At 37.1% G+C, this 14817-nt stretch overlaps 1 protein-coding gene across 1 annotated transcript in view; it reads right to left on the bottom strand.

Annotated features, from left to right (window-relative positions):
- Positions 1–4889: 4889 nt before the first annotated feature.
- DPP10 (dipeptidyl peptidase like 10) overlaps positions 4890–14817 on the bottom strand; it is a gene marked incomplete at both ends in the record, with an annotated part of 196804 nt that continues 186876 nt past the window's right edge. The window contains 7 exons of the mRNA XM_079538808.1: positions 4890–5027; positions 5974–6047; positions 7269–7341; positions 7423–7481; positions 8083–8182; positions 9926–9980; positions 11496–11690. Coding sequence (XP_079394934.1) covers positions 4890–5027; positions 5974–6047; positions 7269–7341; positions 7423–7481; positions 8083–8182; positions 9926–9980; positions 11496–11690 — 694 coding nt within the window. The remainder of the gene's footprint in view (positions 5028–5973; positions 6048–7268; positions 7342–7422; positions 7482–8082; positions 8183–9925; positions 9981–11495; positions 11691–14817) is intronic.

The following is a 14817-nucleotide window of genomic DNA, read 5'->3' as shown; positions in this document are numbered from 1 at the left end:
ATTTCACAGCAACTGCCTATTTGAAGCATGGAATTAGTCATAAAATAGGAATTGTTAAATATATCAGAAATGTAGGATAGAAATAAAAGTTAAATGCAGGACTAGAAGTCCATAAGAAATCGTGTACTACTTCTTTCTTTGTATGTGCCAGGAAAAGAAATAGGTCCTTTAGAGAAAGGCTCAGCGCTGGGTATAGGACAGGACTAGCTGTACCTTCCATCTCTCTAAGTCCTCTGGACAACAGACAGAGGTCAGCATCTAACCAGACGGCTGTACTTGGAACTTAACACACAAAATACATTTTATCAAAACACATTCTTCTAATCGCTTTCCTTGGGGAAATACTTCCTGAGCATTTTCCTCAGTCACAATCCCTTTGCGGTTTTTATTGATAAGAAACTTTTCTTTTTCATTCCATTTTTTGGTTTTCTGCGGTCACGAAATCTAAAGCAGGGCTGTTAGCACTTCATGGGATATTGTAATTAAGAAGGATTGTATGAATGTATCATTCATGTCCTCATGGGGTATAGTCATTACAAAATCAATTTTGTTGTAGTTGAGTTAGATTTATGAAAAGGTAGGATATTGGATTTCTAAACTAATTACACAGGCAGGAAGTCTAATTACAACTTAAATGGAAACTCTGGATCTCTTATACTCATGTGGTTTAAATTTCCTTAATTCTATCCAAAGAGCCAAATAGATCTAACAGCACCATAATTTTCTGGTGTCAATTTCCTTTTAGAAAACAGATATTTATTTTACTTACCATCACAGAATTTTGCGAGCAGTGTAGGAAGCACCTGTGTTACACCCTGGTGAGTGAATCACCACCATCTGCAATCCACCTACCTCCTTTTTACCTCTTCCTTTTCTTTTCTTTTCTTTTCAAAGATCCAGATACCTTGGAAGCTGCCACATCCCATGAGCTCCCAATTGTCAGAAGCACTCTTGAAATCATTCAAAGGGAAAAGAAGAGTGATCTTAATAGTGCTGAAGGATGCTTTGCAACAGATGCACCAGTAATCACTAGCAGTGAGGTTCTTCCTTCCCCAGAGGCAACAGAACTTACCCGAGGTAAACAAAAAAATGCTCAGAGCCCTGAATCTTACCTATGTGTTTTAAGGCTGTTCAAAAGGAACTTGTGTTCAGTCTCTCTGGGCCAGCCTTCTCTTTGCTCCAGTTTCTTCAGTGACATCTAATAGAACTGTAAGGAGGAATACTAGGTCACACCTTGCATCCCTTGCATTTTATTACAGGAGCCAACACTCAAAATTCCAGAATTTCCATGGAGAATCTTTGGCTTCAGATCAAATACAAGCTCTTCTGTCTTGAAAAGCACAATTTCTCAACTAAATAAATCTGACTCCACACTTGAAATAAGTGCCAGAACTGAGAGAACAGAGGTTATCACCTTCATTTTCAGACATGGGTGGATCTACATATGTCAGAAGCACAGGAATAACAAGCAGTTGGTTACAGGAAACCACAGTAAATATTCATCAAACTAACTCATAAATACCTCTGCTAAAAGATTAAAACACTGAATTTAGAAGTAAAAGTAACCAGCCTTTTTTTTTTTTTTTTTTTTTTTTTTTTTGTACTCAACAACCTGGGAAATATATTCCAACTAATGTACAGTACAACCGATTTTGTAATATAACCAAAGCTTCAATATGACTACACTTTTAATAGATTTTGCAAGTCCTAACAGTAGAAAAAGAACACAAAAGTCAAGGATGTCAGATAAGCTCTAGCAAGCAATAAAGAGATGTGCTGATTCTCTAGGTTTCCATAAATTACTAGGTCTAGTCTAGTAAATGTCACAGAGTAAGGACAGCTGAATCAAAGAGTACCTTTTCAGTCCTAAAACAGTATTACAGTGCTTAACAATGGGTGAAGGTACAGAAAAATCTACGCTTTACATGGTATTTCTGTGCTGTATGTCCCAATCAATACTATTGATAACAGACTAATTAACGCGTGACTGCCACTTGCTACGTATGGAGAATCTGCCAGATAACCATAATTGTGCTGGAACTGAATGAAATACCTGAACTAGTTAGCAAGAGTAATAATAGCTCTGCACCTCCTCTTGCATCAAATACTTTAGCTCGAATCAGAGGCTGCATCTGCAAATCTTTTTGCAGTATCTGCATTTAACTCACACTAAAAAGTCTCACAAAAAACAATATAGTTCTGATGCTTGCCTTTGTATACATATCTTTATATAAAAATATCAGTATTTGCAGGACAACAAATTAAAAAGCAGATTACACTTCCATACAAATAACCCACATTTCAGATAACACACACAGTTTAAGCACACTAGTAATCCCGGCAAAAGCATTCCTACAGAAGTCAAGTCTTCATGCCATCTTCATATTAAACTCAATTGATTAAAATGGGAGATGAGATGATGGTACAGAAAGAACAGGGAATGGTGGCCTGAAACAGAAAGGTGTGTGGGGGGAAAATGAAGATAGAATGTGTGCTCAGAGGTAAGGAACATACTGCCAAAGGCACAGGTCCAAGATAAAATGCTTCCTGAGCACATACATAACCTTACTGCTGAGATACAAACCTTGTTTGTTTGCTTTTGCAAGACAACTAAAGGTGATAGGCATGAAATGCAGTAAATCTGAACACACGCTGGGTGTCTCAGGGCAGCAGCCAATGTGCGTTAGTTTGACTGGGCATGTGGCATGCTCAAGACGTGCACATCGGCTGTGCTCCTTTGTGTACATTTAGCTGCAATTGGGAAAAACATCCCATGGTGTTCCACTGGATTAAGACCTCCTCTACAGTGCTTGGTTACGAAAATCATCGGTATTGTCAAGTGGATTTATAAAGTACAGTGTGTAATTCAGAAAATCACAATCTAGAAGTCTCAGTCAATACAAGATGTTAAAAAGTTGCTCACCTAGTAAAAAACAAGACTTGCAAAACTTCATCTTAAAAAACTCTTCTTCTTTTTTTTTATGGCCTTATCATAATACTTGACACATGTACTGTGTACAAAGCAAAGCCACTCTATGCAGTGACACCAGGCTCCAGACAAGTTGTCCTTGCATATTAAAAACAGATAAACGTAACTAATAAAGCAAGATAAATACTAAACATTAAAAGACAGAGACTTTTCAGGGCACCATAAAACCATACCTTTCAGTCAAATTAATTATTTACATCATAAAAAATGCTAAGTTGAAGAAAATACTCCAGAAGGAAAAAAAAGAAAAAAAAAAAAGAAAAAAAAAAGAAAAAAAAGAAAAAAAAATAACAAGTAGAAAGCTTCAGGTGATTTTTGATTATGTTAAAAATAATCCCTATTTTTTCATAAAATATGCAGAACTTTGCAACTTAAATTCTATAAATTACATTCCAGAAATTATTTGCTTTCTAATTTCATAAAAAATTAAACCTTAATTTGGTAGAAAAGCACCTGGAGCATATCCAGAAAGAAATTTTAGCTATTCTCAGTTACGCTGCACAGCATCCGTCAGGAGTTTTCACACACTTTCCCAAAGATACCTCAAATTAAGATAACACTGCACTTGATTTCAGTGATTGGAAGTAATGTTTTGCAAATCCAAACTGGCTGTCTTTTCTATTTCATAGATCCATTTTCTACTGCTGGAACTCACCTTGGCAAATAAATGGATGTATGGGGGGGCTCACCCTCTGAACAAATACAACTTCACTTGTCAGATCTTCCTTTGCCTTGAATGAAAAACATTTCATTTCTTTGAGATGCTGCAGAATCTAAATCCGGATGCAAGAGACGTAGCCCTGCAATAAGAATGTATGGAGTATTCTAGCTACGTGGCCACCTCGAGGAACTTCAGATCTAAATCTGAGACCAGATGGAAGAAAGGAACATGCACTATACAAAATAATTTTTCATTTGAAGAGTAAATTATTACTCAATGGCATTATACATTGTAAATAAATTTTCTTTATCTGAAACTATAATATTTATGTATCTAATTTACAGGTGACAGAGTAGCATATTCTAAAATTAGAATGTAACCAGCAAAACTAGTAACTACTATAAACAATACCGAAACACAACTCAAGTATACTTCGACGAAACAATGGATACATTTTGGACTGGGGAAGGATTTCAATTGCAGATGTTGTTCTAAATACAGCTGTTAACTGTGTCTCAAAAAACTTCTTCAAGCTCGGAAACATTTTCTGCTTAGGGAGTCTTGAGTATATACATAAAGACCAAGGATACACTACCAAATAATTCCTCAGTGGTTACTATTGGGTATAGTAATAATAGTAAATGTTGAAATCGAAAAAAAAAATCATTTTCAATATAAGTGTACATGATGCAATAGACAGTATATCCCCTTGGAGCAGAAACTAGAGAAAATATCGTGCCCTTTATTATCTTTGTGGTTTCTTATGGGTAATAGACAGCAGAAGAATTGCACTTATTGTAACATTACAGTGAAGTGTTAGATTGCAGCTTACCTTTTAAAATATTAGTGGCCATAATACTTACGATAAGTTGTGCATTATACAAAGATGAATAAAGATGTGCATTTAAATGAAAAACAAGCAACCACTTACAGAACCAACAGTGAGGCTTAACATAACAAACATGCACTAACCCTACACTTATGCAAAACTATGTTCTTCCAGGAAACTGTAACCAACTGTTGACCTTCCACAAAGGTAAAGGTTTTGTCCCTTGGCAATGTGTCTGGACTTTGTAGTCGAATTCCAGTTTATTAGCTCATTGTCTGTAAGTGTGCTGTTCCACTGTGATATCCTTTAGCTGCCCTTGAGCTTCTGCAGAATCTGCAATCTCACAGTCACTTTAAGGTTTTATTGAGCCGCAAAGTAAGTCCCCTTCAGTACTACACAAATAGGCTTCCTTATTCATCCTCTTCAGGTTCCTGTGGTAAAATCAGTGTCTCCTCCTTTAAACAAGCACTAAAAAACCCAAGGATTGTGCTGTAAAGGTGATATTTGCTTTTCTCAGAAGCAATGTTATGACCTTCATCTGGGTAGATCTAGCAGAGGAAAAAGGAGAACAGCAAATAGTTTCTCAAAGGTCTTTCAAATACTTAGGGCTCTAATTTTCTTTCCCTGATCTTTAAAATGTTTCAGACGACAATAGGATGATAACATTAGTTTTATAGTATCGAGAAAAGGTAATAAAACTCAAAGTAAAATTCATTATCTTGGAATTTGGAATTAAAGAGAAAACAGCTGCAGTGAGCTCCGCAGAAATGAACAAATTTATATTTACAGTCCCTATGCTTATACCAGTTCACTTTGCTGGCATTTTCAACAGTGTCCAAGCACTCACATCTCACCATCATCAACAAGGACCAACTGCCTTGTATTTTTAGATACTTATTATCCTAGATTCATACAATTATTAAGGCTGGAGAAGACCACTAAAATCATTGAGTCCAATCCCAACCCACCCCCACCATGCCCACTAACCATGTCCCTCAATCAGACATTCCCCACTATTCTTGAACACCTTCAGGGATGGTGACTCTATCACCTCCCTGGTCAGCCTCCTCCAGCGCATCACCACACTTTATGAGAACAAATATTTCCTAATATCCGATATTCTAGGTGTTCAGTGAAAAATCTTTTTATTTATATAATTAATTGTCCTCCCATCTCATTTAAAGCCCACCATTTTTCTCTAGCAGGTGGTTATGGGAAGTTTTATCTCAAATGGGATTCTTCCAAGTGAGGCTGAACAAGATTTTGCATATTACAAAAAGTGTGTCTGAATAATAAAGCACTTAGTGGAGGAAAAAGAGCTGAGAAAGTCCATAACAGCAGTGAGAAACTGGGATGAAACAATGTTCTAGCTGCAAACAGTCACAATACTGGTGTGAGATACCGGTGCTGTGGTTGGAAGTGTCCTTTGTAGAAACAGCGATTGGAGGTTAAATGTTGACTCGTGTTCACAAGAGGTGCCACAGCTGTACATACCTGCATAGTGTAATTAACTCCAGCTTTTATTAGATGCTTAATTAGTTCTGCTGAATGCTGGAAGTGGACTTTAGCTGCAAGACGACATTTGGATATTATTAGAAAAAATGAAGTCATATAAAATGTTGATCTGTTAAATAGCTTTGACTGAAAACATTTCCAGTCTCAATTATTGCCAGAACTGAGTGGCCCTCCGCCCAGAAATGCAGAGCCCAGCTAGCAAAAGCCACAGAGCACCTAACAGCGGGATTCTGGAGAAGAAGCTGGGACCCAGGAAAGCTGTGCTGAACTGGCACTGTGGAAGGCCTCCCCTTGATTTACACACACTGAGATAGATTAGAGTGTGTGAAACCATTCTGTTTGAACATCATGACAGTTTATAATTGCGTCAAGGGAAAGCACATGAGATTTTCTACTGCTTGCACAAGGTTATTACAGCCCATACTTCTTCAGGTAATGGACTTTCTGCAACATATCAGCAACTTAATCTTTGTGTGGTGAAAACAGGCAACTTTATTACTGTGTCCTCCCCCTGCCGAGTGCTGAGTGGACTGGGCAGTGTCACTGGATGTGGTATTAAATACGGGCAGCAGCAATCACAACCACAGTGCTGAACATCCCATGCTGCTCAGCCAGCCATCAGAATCCCAATTCTATCATTTGTGCTGCATCGAAGAGCATTCTTTAGCTCCACATCAGTTAGGAAAGTTCAGAAAAATGCACTGCAGATACATTTAAATCTCTCTTGATTGACGCATCCTATAATTCCATTTAAAGTGCTTTGAGTTACTTTGATTTACTTACTCTCTGTCTTAAGCTACTGATGAAACTATCGGTGCTATTAAAAGAAACCCTGTAGACTTGGCTTCAGATGCTTTGGCACTACTTTGTAATTAATTAGCTGAAGTTAACTCCTCATTTGGTACCGTTCTTCACCAAACACACTGACAACTCTTTCCTCAGCTGCAGAATCTCTATGAATTTAACAATCCATTAAAAATGTATGTTTTTCCATTAATAATCCACAGAATAACTTTCACTAGCAAGATGGTACTCCACAAGATTTAAGCAGATTTCAACATGTAGCACCTGAAAGGTACAAACATTCAGCAAAGAAAAATGTCATGAGTCTAGTTACAAGTGACCACTGAAACAGAATATTAAAGATCCTATATTTAGGATGAATAATGAGGAATAGAGGAATAACGTAACTCCAAATGGTCTCACTGAATGTTTGCCTCCTCTGCCTGTTACAATCTCTGACTCGAAATGCAGTTGCATCTGTGAATACTTACTGTCTGCTGTCCCATGAACTATTAGCATATTTGCTTCTTTTAAACCATGAAGATTGTGTAATACACTGGATGCCTAGTAAACAAACATACAGAAGTGTAAGCGTATTCTGAAAGCAAAATTACTGTTTTAAGTTACTTGTTTATGGTAACTTACCTGATAGGCATTTTCCTCTTTTGATGGAATACCAAGGTATCTTTCTGAAAAAGCTGATGCTATGTAAGTAAAAAAAAATTAAAATTAAAAAAAAAAAAACACCACGAAACAACAATAAACTCTCATGAATTCATTAAAATTTGTTCCATTTTAAAATTCCTCAATTCTGACTTACAGCGAGGAGAAGATATTTATGGCATTACGTAGAACACAAGGTGCTTACTTAAAATCCAGAATCTGTTAAAACACCAATGTGGTCTGATTTCCTGCGCACCATAGCCCACATTCCATCACCTGTGCCAGATGCTTCACAGACAGCACCCAGTACCCTGTGACTGCATAACGACATGATATTCTAAGGAATTCTACCACTAACTTTAAAAGCTTCATTTTGCATTTACAATTGTGATTCAGGAATTGAATACGAGTTCTAAGGAAATGGGGAATGTGATGGAATTTCAGTGGAAATGGAAAACAGAACCCCTTCGACAAAAATCTGTAGTGTTGCCAATAGTGCATCTGTTGTGTGTTTTGGTAACCCGTCCCACGTGAGCTGTCCTTTCACTTAAAGTGAGGTAAGACTCAGCTGATATTGCTGCATTACCTCCCAGTTATGATGAATAAAAGATATCCCAAAGTTGAAGGGTGGGGAATACTCACCGTATAGCTTCATGTCTGTAATTGGTGCCACCACAGCTCCACATTTGAAAAGCCGCTCACTAGATTTCAGAATCATTGATGCAATGTAGCCACCGTATCCCTAAAAATGGACGCACAGTTACTAAGAGATCTGAGAATTATTGGGGGAGGGGAACAACAAAAACAAGTGACCAAAACCAAACAAAGAAGGTAAGGCGCTGGGGAGCCTATCTGGGCTATCCTCTCTCCCACAGGAATTTCAGACCAGAAGGCTAACCCATCACTGTCCATATGCAGGAGTAGATTTAAGTCAAGAAAAATTTTTTTAAGTGGGCAGCAATGCCTTTCATAATTCAAAGAGTTTAAGAGAACAACAACTTTCCTCTGCCTCAGTGCTCTCTACTTTCTCTGTTGTCTAATATTCTGTTTGTATCTTTTCCAGTAGCTTCACAACACAGTTTTAATCCTCGGACAGCTATTGGCACATTATTTATTATTTATAAAATATATTTATCAAGAGCTTGGCTTAATTCTCCTAGGAATTTCTTTCCTTTGTGCTTGTGCACTCACTTCCAGCAAGACTTTCCAGGACAAAAGATTTACACTGTGAAAGCAGATTTTCAGAATTGCTTCAGCATGATGGTAAAGAAAATAATTCTCTGTCCTGACGTAAGAATATATGATCCCTCACTCATGGGCTGGATTTCTGCGGTTACCTAGATGCCTTATTTTCAAGAAGCTGGTTGGTTGTGAAGTTCCAACACGGAAAAGAAGCAAACATGGATTCATGCTGACTGTGACAGGAGTTTTACTTCTGTGTAGTTCCAGAACTTCTCAAAGAGCTCCATGACTGTGCGCATGAGCCCAGCATCATGAGAGTAGCATTAAGTGATTCCAAAGTCATCTTACTTTCATGCAAAGCCTATTTTTTTTCATCAGTAAGCTCAATGTAATGCACAGAACAAAAGAAAAAAAACCATACTTTTTCTATCACACTGTGGTATATGGTTGAAAGGAAATGAATTTTAAAGAAGTATAATTGACTCTAAAATAAGCAGAGTAAAGATAAAAATAAAATTAACCCTATAAAGCTGCTAAGTATATATATTTATCCATACATATCCTAATTCCAAAACTGACTTATCGATTTTATGAATTTTTGTCAGTACAATATAACTCTGAGAGGTTAACTAGCTCAGAAAGGGCAAATTTCCCTGAATTCAAAGCAGTGCTGAAGCTTGTGAAATCCCCAGCTCTTGCTCTTCGCCTGCACACATTTACATTTCTAATTTCTCCTTCTTTCTGAAAACAAATGCAGGTATGCAATCATCAGTAATATTTTGAAGAGGAAAAGAATTTCAGTTTAGCCTTTGGCAGATAAGCAGAACTATGTTTACATGTGTGCTCTGTGGTAACTGTGGCTTGTCATGTCACTGTTAGGAAACTGTTGAGTCTTCTTTTGAAAATAGAGGCAGCCAGAAGAATATCTGGATATAAAAGTTGTATTAGAAAGAAACAGTCAATTAACTGCAGCCTAAATGTGCAAGACCCAAGCTTTTAAAACACTAAGCACATATTAAAAATTTCTAATGAAAGCAGAAAGCAACACTCTCTCCTGCAGATTCTGGAAAGCAAATATAGCAGTAACATAAAGCCAACCTGATTAACCTCAAATACCTATTCTGAGAAGAAAAAAAACCACACAGAATATAAAGTAAATTATGGCAGTTCATCCCTTACACACACGGACTTCTTTTAACAAATAGAATTGTCTTAGGAAAAGTGTTAAACATATTTTATTATGAACTGATAATATTCTCTTGAAGTATCATGACAAGACATCCAACTGTCTTTTGCACATTACCTTTCCAAATATACTCAGTCTCTTAGGATCAATGAAGGGCTGTTTCAATAATGATCTGCAAGAAAAAAAAATACAGTCCTTTTTACTTTAATGAATCTACTATATAAAGAAAATTACTTGTACTATGAGGAATTGTTATATTTGTGGATAAGGCAGAAGAACAAATTACAGCAATAAATTGATATTACACTGAGAAATGTGATTTTATTTCAAATTTCTTCTCTGTATGGCAAACACATGGTATTGGACCCACCTCACCTAACTTTAGATATCTGGATTTGAGCACTTGTCTAAATTGCCCATTTATATCTGTTCCTTGGTCAAAAGCACGGAGAGAGCACTCTCAGTGAGTCTTTCCTCCCATTTGCATCAGGCATTTCCCTCAGCCCAGGAGAATCACCCTCTAGAAATGCCAGGAACATCCACTGACTAGAGTTTAAATGACTTTCTTTGATCAGCTGCCAAATCTGCATGCAGACAGCTAAAGAAAGGTAAAATGAATGCAACTTCCTACGTCTAGATAGTGAACCAAATAATTAATTATCAAAGCAATTAATCAGCAATGGTGAGAGTGTAACCTGAGGCCCAAATCCACCTACTTTTGAAGAGACAAAAACAAACTGCAGTACTGGTTAAGGGCACCCTCCATTTTTCCCATGTAATGCATCCAAAAAGAGGACAGATGTAATTTAGTCTAAAACAGAGTATTTAAACAGAGCTCAGATGTCACAGCACATGAGATCTTCTGAGGCCTGCTCCCAGCGGCCCTTCTTGCAAAGGTCACTAGGACACTTGCAGGATGAATTGCTCTGCTCAGCACAACCCATTCTTGACTGATACAAATGTGAAGAGCTCCACTGCCCAGGTCTGTCATACCATAGCTATGCTCACTTACTGTTTGAAAGATCGATACTTTTCAAAGAAAATAAATAGCTGGTTTTAAGGCCTGCCCTTATCATCCCTTGAGAATCCCCAGAAAATGTCCATCCAGACCTATTGGACTTCTGCACCCTGAGTAAAGATGGTTGCCAAGGCTGTGTGTGATTCATCTATAGAGACAGATGACTCTCTTCTGCAGCTGGATGAATTTACATCAGCCAAAGAATGAAAAATTCAAATGAGAAAAAAGTGGACGCTTGCCCAAGTTTTGACCTCATTTACACCTTAACTCCAGTTATATTGTACAATAACTTGAGAATGTTGTGGTGAGAATGAGAGCAGCATCCTATCATATAGATCTAAAATGTTATAAAATATTACAACACAAAAGTAGTTAAACATTACCATTCTTACTGCGAAAATTGAAATTAGGACAAATAGAAATTAGCTCAGAGGCCATCTTCGCTCAGATGGAGAGGTTTACCAATGAGAAGCACAAACACATAAAGCAAGAATCCCTGATCTTTAACTTGGTTTTCATAATTAAAAGGCTATTATTTCAAAATCTGCAACTGCATTAAAAACAAACACTAATGGTATTTATTATACAAACAAAACATTCTGGGCAGTTTCAATTAAAAATGTTTATCAAGGTAGAAGCGTGGTAGAAGAGAAGTTTGCACATACGTACTCTACAGCTGCTATTTGGTCCTTCACTTCCACTGATCCTAAGCATCGGTGCACCTCCTGTAGGATCTTGAGGCCTTGAAATCCACTCCCTCTGCCATCAAATCGAGCTATGATGACATTATCAGAGTTGACAAGCACTGAGTCCCAGTCAATGCGAAATTTATCTGTAACCAACTGGCTGCCTGGAGCTTCATCACTGCAAATACCAACACACCAGACACAAACGAAGACTATTGATAATGTGATGTGCTTTGCTGCTCTTCAATATTTTATTTAACCTACTTGGCAGAGTTCATTTGATTATGTAATCCTGTTGAATTACTGTCCCTTCCACTGATACCATTCCATTAGACAGTGCTGCTGTCCCTGCAGTAGCAGTAAGCAAAATGACTTCTTGAACTTTATAACGACTAAGCTGTAGTGATGCCAATAGATGAATATGTTTTATAGAAAACCAGAAAATTAAATCAATGAGTGCTGCTTATAGGTTAAATTGAACAAAAAAAACCCCATAATCTCTAATGGCTAGTTTAGTTCTGAGAAGGCTCACATACAATTAAGTTGCATTAAACACAGAAAAAGGAAAATTCATTCAGTACCTTGGTTAAGATTTTGTAGGATATATAATACTATTAAGAAGGTTGCCATGTTAAAAACAATAATTGCATTATTGTGTCCTCAAATGAATGTTTTGAAATTGTATAGAAGGAAGACTAAAGAACACATTGAAGAAAATTATATTTTCACCACTCAAATTCACAGCAAAGAATGGATGCAAGCGGGAATGATAAGTCTATTTTATGACAGAAAAAAAAGTATTTCAGAGTAGGAATGGTGGAAAGAATGGGAGAATGCTTTTTCTACAGGAATAATAAGCATTTTACATTGAAGTCAAATACACTATTTCCCCCATATAAAATAAAATGACAGTTTTTAAAGGGAAGCTTGTCATTATTTTTCCCCCAAGAAAAACACAGAACAAGAGAGCAAGCTACTATGAAGCTGTACAAAATGCAAAATGCTTCTATGCAGACCGCATCCGCCACTTGGATGCAAATTAAAACATAACAACTTCTGTGCTGGCCATATGGAAATAAGATTGGACAGTGTCTGCGGGAATATCCCACCTAAGGTGAAAGACATATGAAGACAGAAATTATTATTTTGCCAAAGAAGTCTCAGCTAAAGGGAGTCATGCAAACCTGAGGAGAGGAAAGAAAGTCTTGTATAATAACTACTGTATTTACAATATCGTATTTACAATAGGGTGCCCATTCATTATCTTTTGTTGTTGTGGATAGCATAGATCACCTTCACAGTAATTGTCTTACTAATTAGCAAGTGTATGATGAATACATATGTTCACAAATTCAGTAGGATTTACCATGTAGATGTAGCTTCCATAACATGCACTGGAATATGGATTACTCAGCTGCAGAGTTAATAAAAATATTTTACACTTGATTCATCATTATCTTGTGCATCACTTTTACACATGGGTTTATAAAAGTAAAGGCAGGGTGTTTTTTGTTTTCTTAATCACTTCAGTTGTTGTTACACACAACTGCAACAGCTGTGAACAACACAAAGCAATTAACTAGGAAACACTGACTGTCAAATGAGCTTGGCAGAAAACACAAGCTTCAGAAGTGTATTATCATTACCACTTGCAATAAGGGCGAGAGCAGAACAAGTCTTTCAATTTATGGTAGTGGTACAGAGTAAGGTTGTCAGAAGCTGTCTACATTTGACAACAGTTTCACAGAGTTTCCACCACTGTTTCCAAAAGCAACAGCTTAAGATCAGCTGACTTTAAACATCTCTAGCACTCCTTCTTGATTGGGTTGTTGGACATACTGCTTTTGGAAACAGTTTTCCAGTGGCTAATTTATTTCAAGATTGACCACATTAGTAGTCTGTAGCAGGCATTTAAAGCCATTTACACTGAGGTACACGTCAAAATTCCCATTAGCATCAGAAGGTTTCTTTACTCCTCAGCTGCTACTGTAAAATGATGCTGATTACTTGAGGTGTGACCCTTTTCCACAGAGATAAAGCACTTATGCTGTATCTCTGTATGTATCATTTAGGCCCCACTTTTTCCTTAAATGAGGCTTCTACGAGGCATTTAATCCTTTATGTAAATTTAAGCATCACCCTGAAAGGTCTGTAACAAAGCAGTCTCGTTACTGCAGAGCAGTAATAGATGCACACCCTGATTTGCAAAGTTTGTCCCAGCATTCCAGCTTTCTCTAAGGTCGTTTTTTGTCTTACATTCATCACTACTTACAAACTAATTACAATTAACTTCTACTCAGTGGTACCCTATTTATTGGTCCTGATTCAGTTTATTCTCCTGTTATGTGATAGCATATGCACCTACTTTTTCCTACTTTTTTTTTTTTTTTTTTTTTTTTAAATCTTAATTTCCAAAGTTCAGAGCTGCCTTGTTTGTGTCTTCAAGAGCAACTCCATTACACTTCTGGATTATGAGTCCACTGTGTCATCACTACTGCTGACAACTTGGGCAGATTGCTAAAGCTCATCATTGAGGTACCATTTAAACAGACAAAAACCATCAAGAACATACCAAAGTCAGTGACCTTAGGGGCTAATTTTAATTCCTTTTTGAAAGGCAGTTACATACCTGTCTGGAAAGAGGGGCAGCTCATCTAAGTTAACATACTGCTGAGGAGAAGAATCTGCTCTTTCAGATTCTGTAACCAAAAGCTTTAATTGAAGTCTCTGTCCATGACAGGATTTACATCATACAGGGAACAGTACTGTGCTATCAGGATGTTGCTGCTGTACTCTGAGTTCCACTCCTTCCACTCTAGTATTGTCACTGCAGAAAAATTTCTTCCAGGATATGCACCACTTAAAAGCCAAGTGGCAATATCTTAATAACAACTTCAGAAGTTATACATTTCACCAAGCAGAAGGCAAAACAATTTCCAAACAAAAGTGGAAAATCACTGTTATCATTACTGCTTAATTTCCTGCACATCTCTTTCCTCCAATTTCTTCCAAACAACGGATTCGATGTTACACATGGAAAAGCTACCCTGAAAACAATAACTAGAAAGACTACATCTCTGAAGATAAAATCTATCCACAAATAAATATCAATGACAAAAATCTTCTTATAGTGAAACCATGTCTTGTGCTATTGGAAAAGGAGGTGAAGTATTGAATCTCCTCTTGTCTTTCTCTAAGAAAGACTAAATATGTATTTTATTCACATCATAAAATGTATACTGCTGGGAGGAAAGGGAAGAGACTAAAAACAGGGGTAGCTGTATGAGGAGAGATCTTATCAGAAC

The sequence above is a fragment of the Tetrao urogallus genome (assembly GCF_951394365.1).
Source record: "Tetrao urogallus genome assembly, chromosome: 8".
Lineage (NCBI taxonomy): Eukaryota > Metazoa > Chordata > Aves > Galliformes > Phasianidae > Tetrao > Tetrao urogallus.
This window is presented reverse-complemented; position numbering and strand designations above follow the sequence as displayed.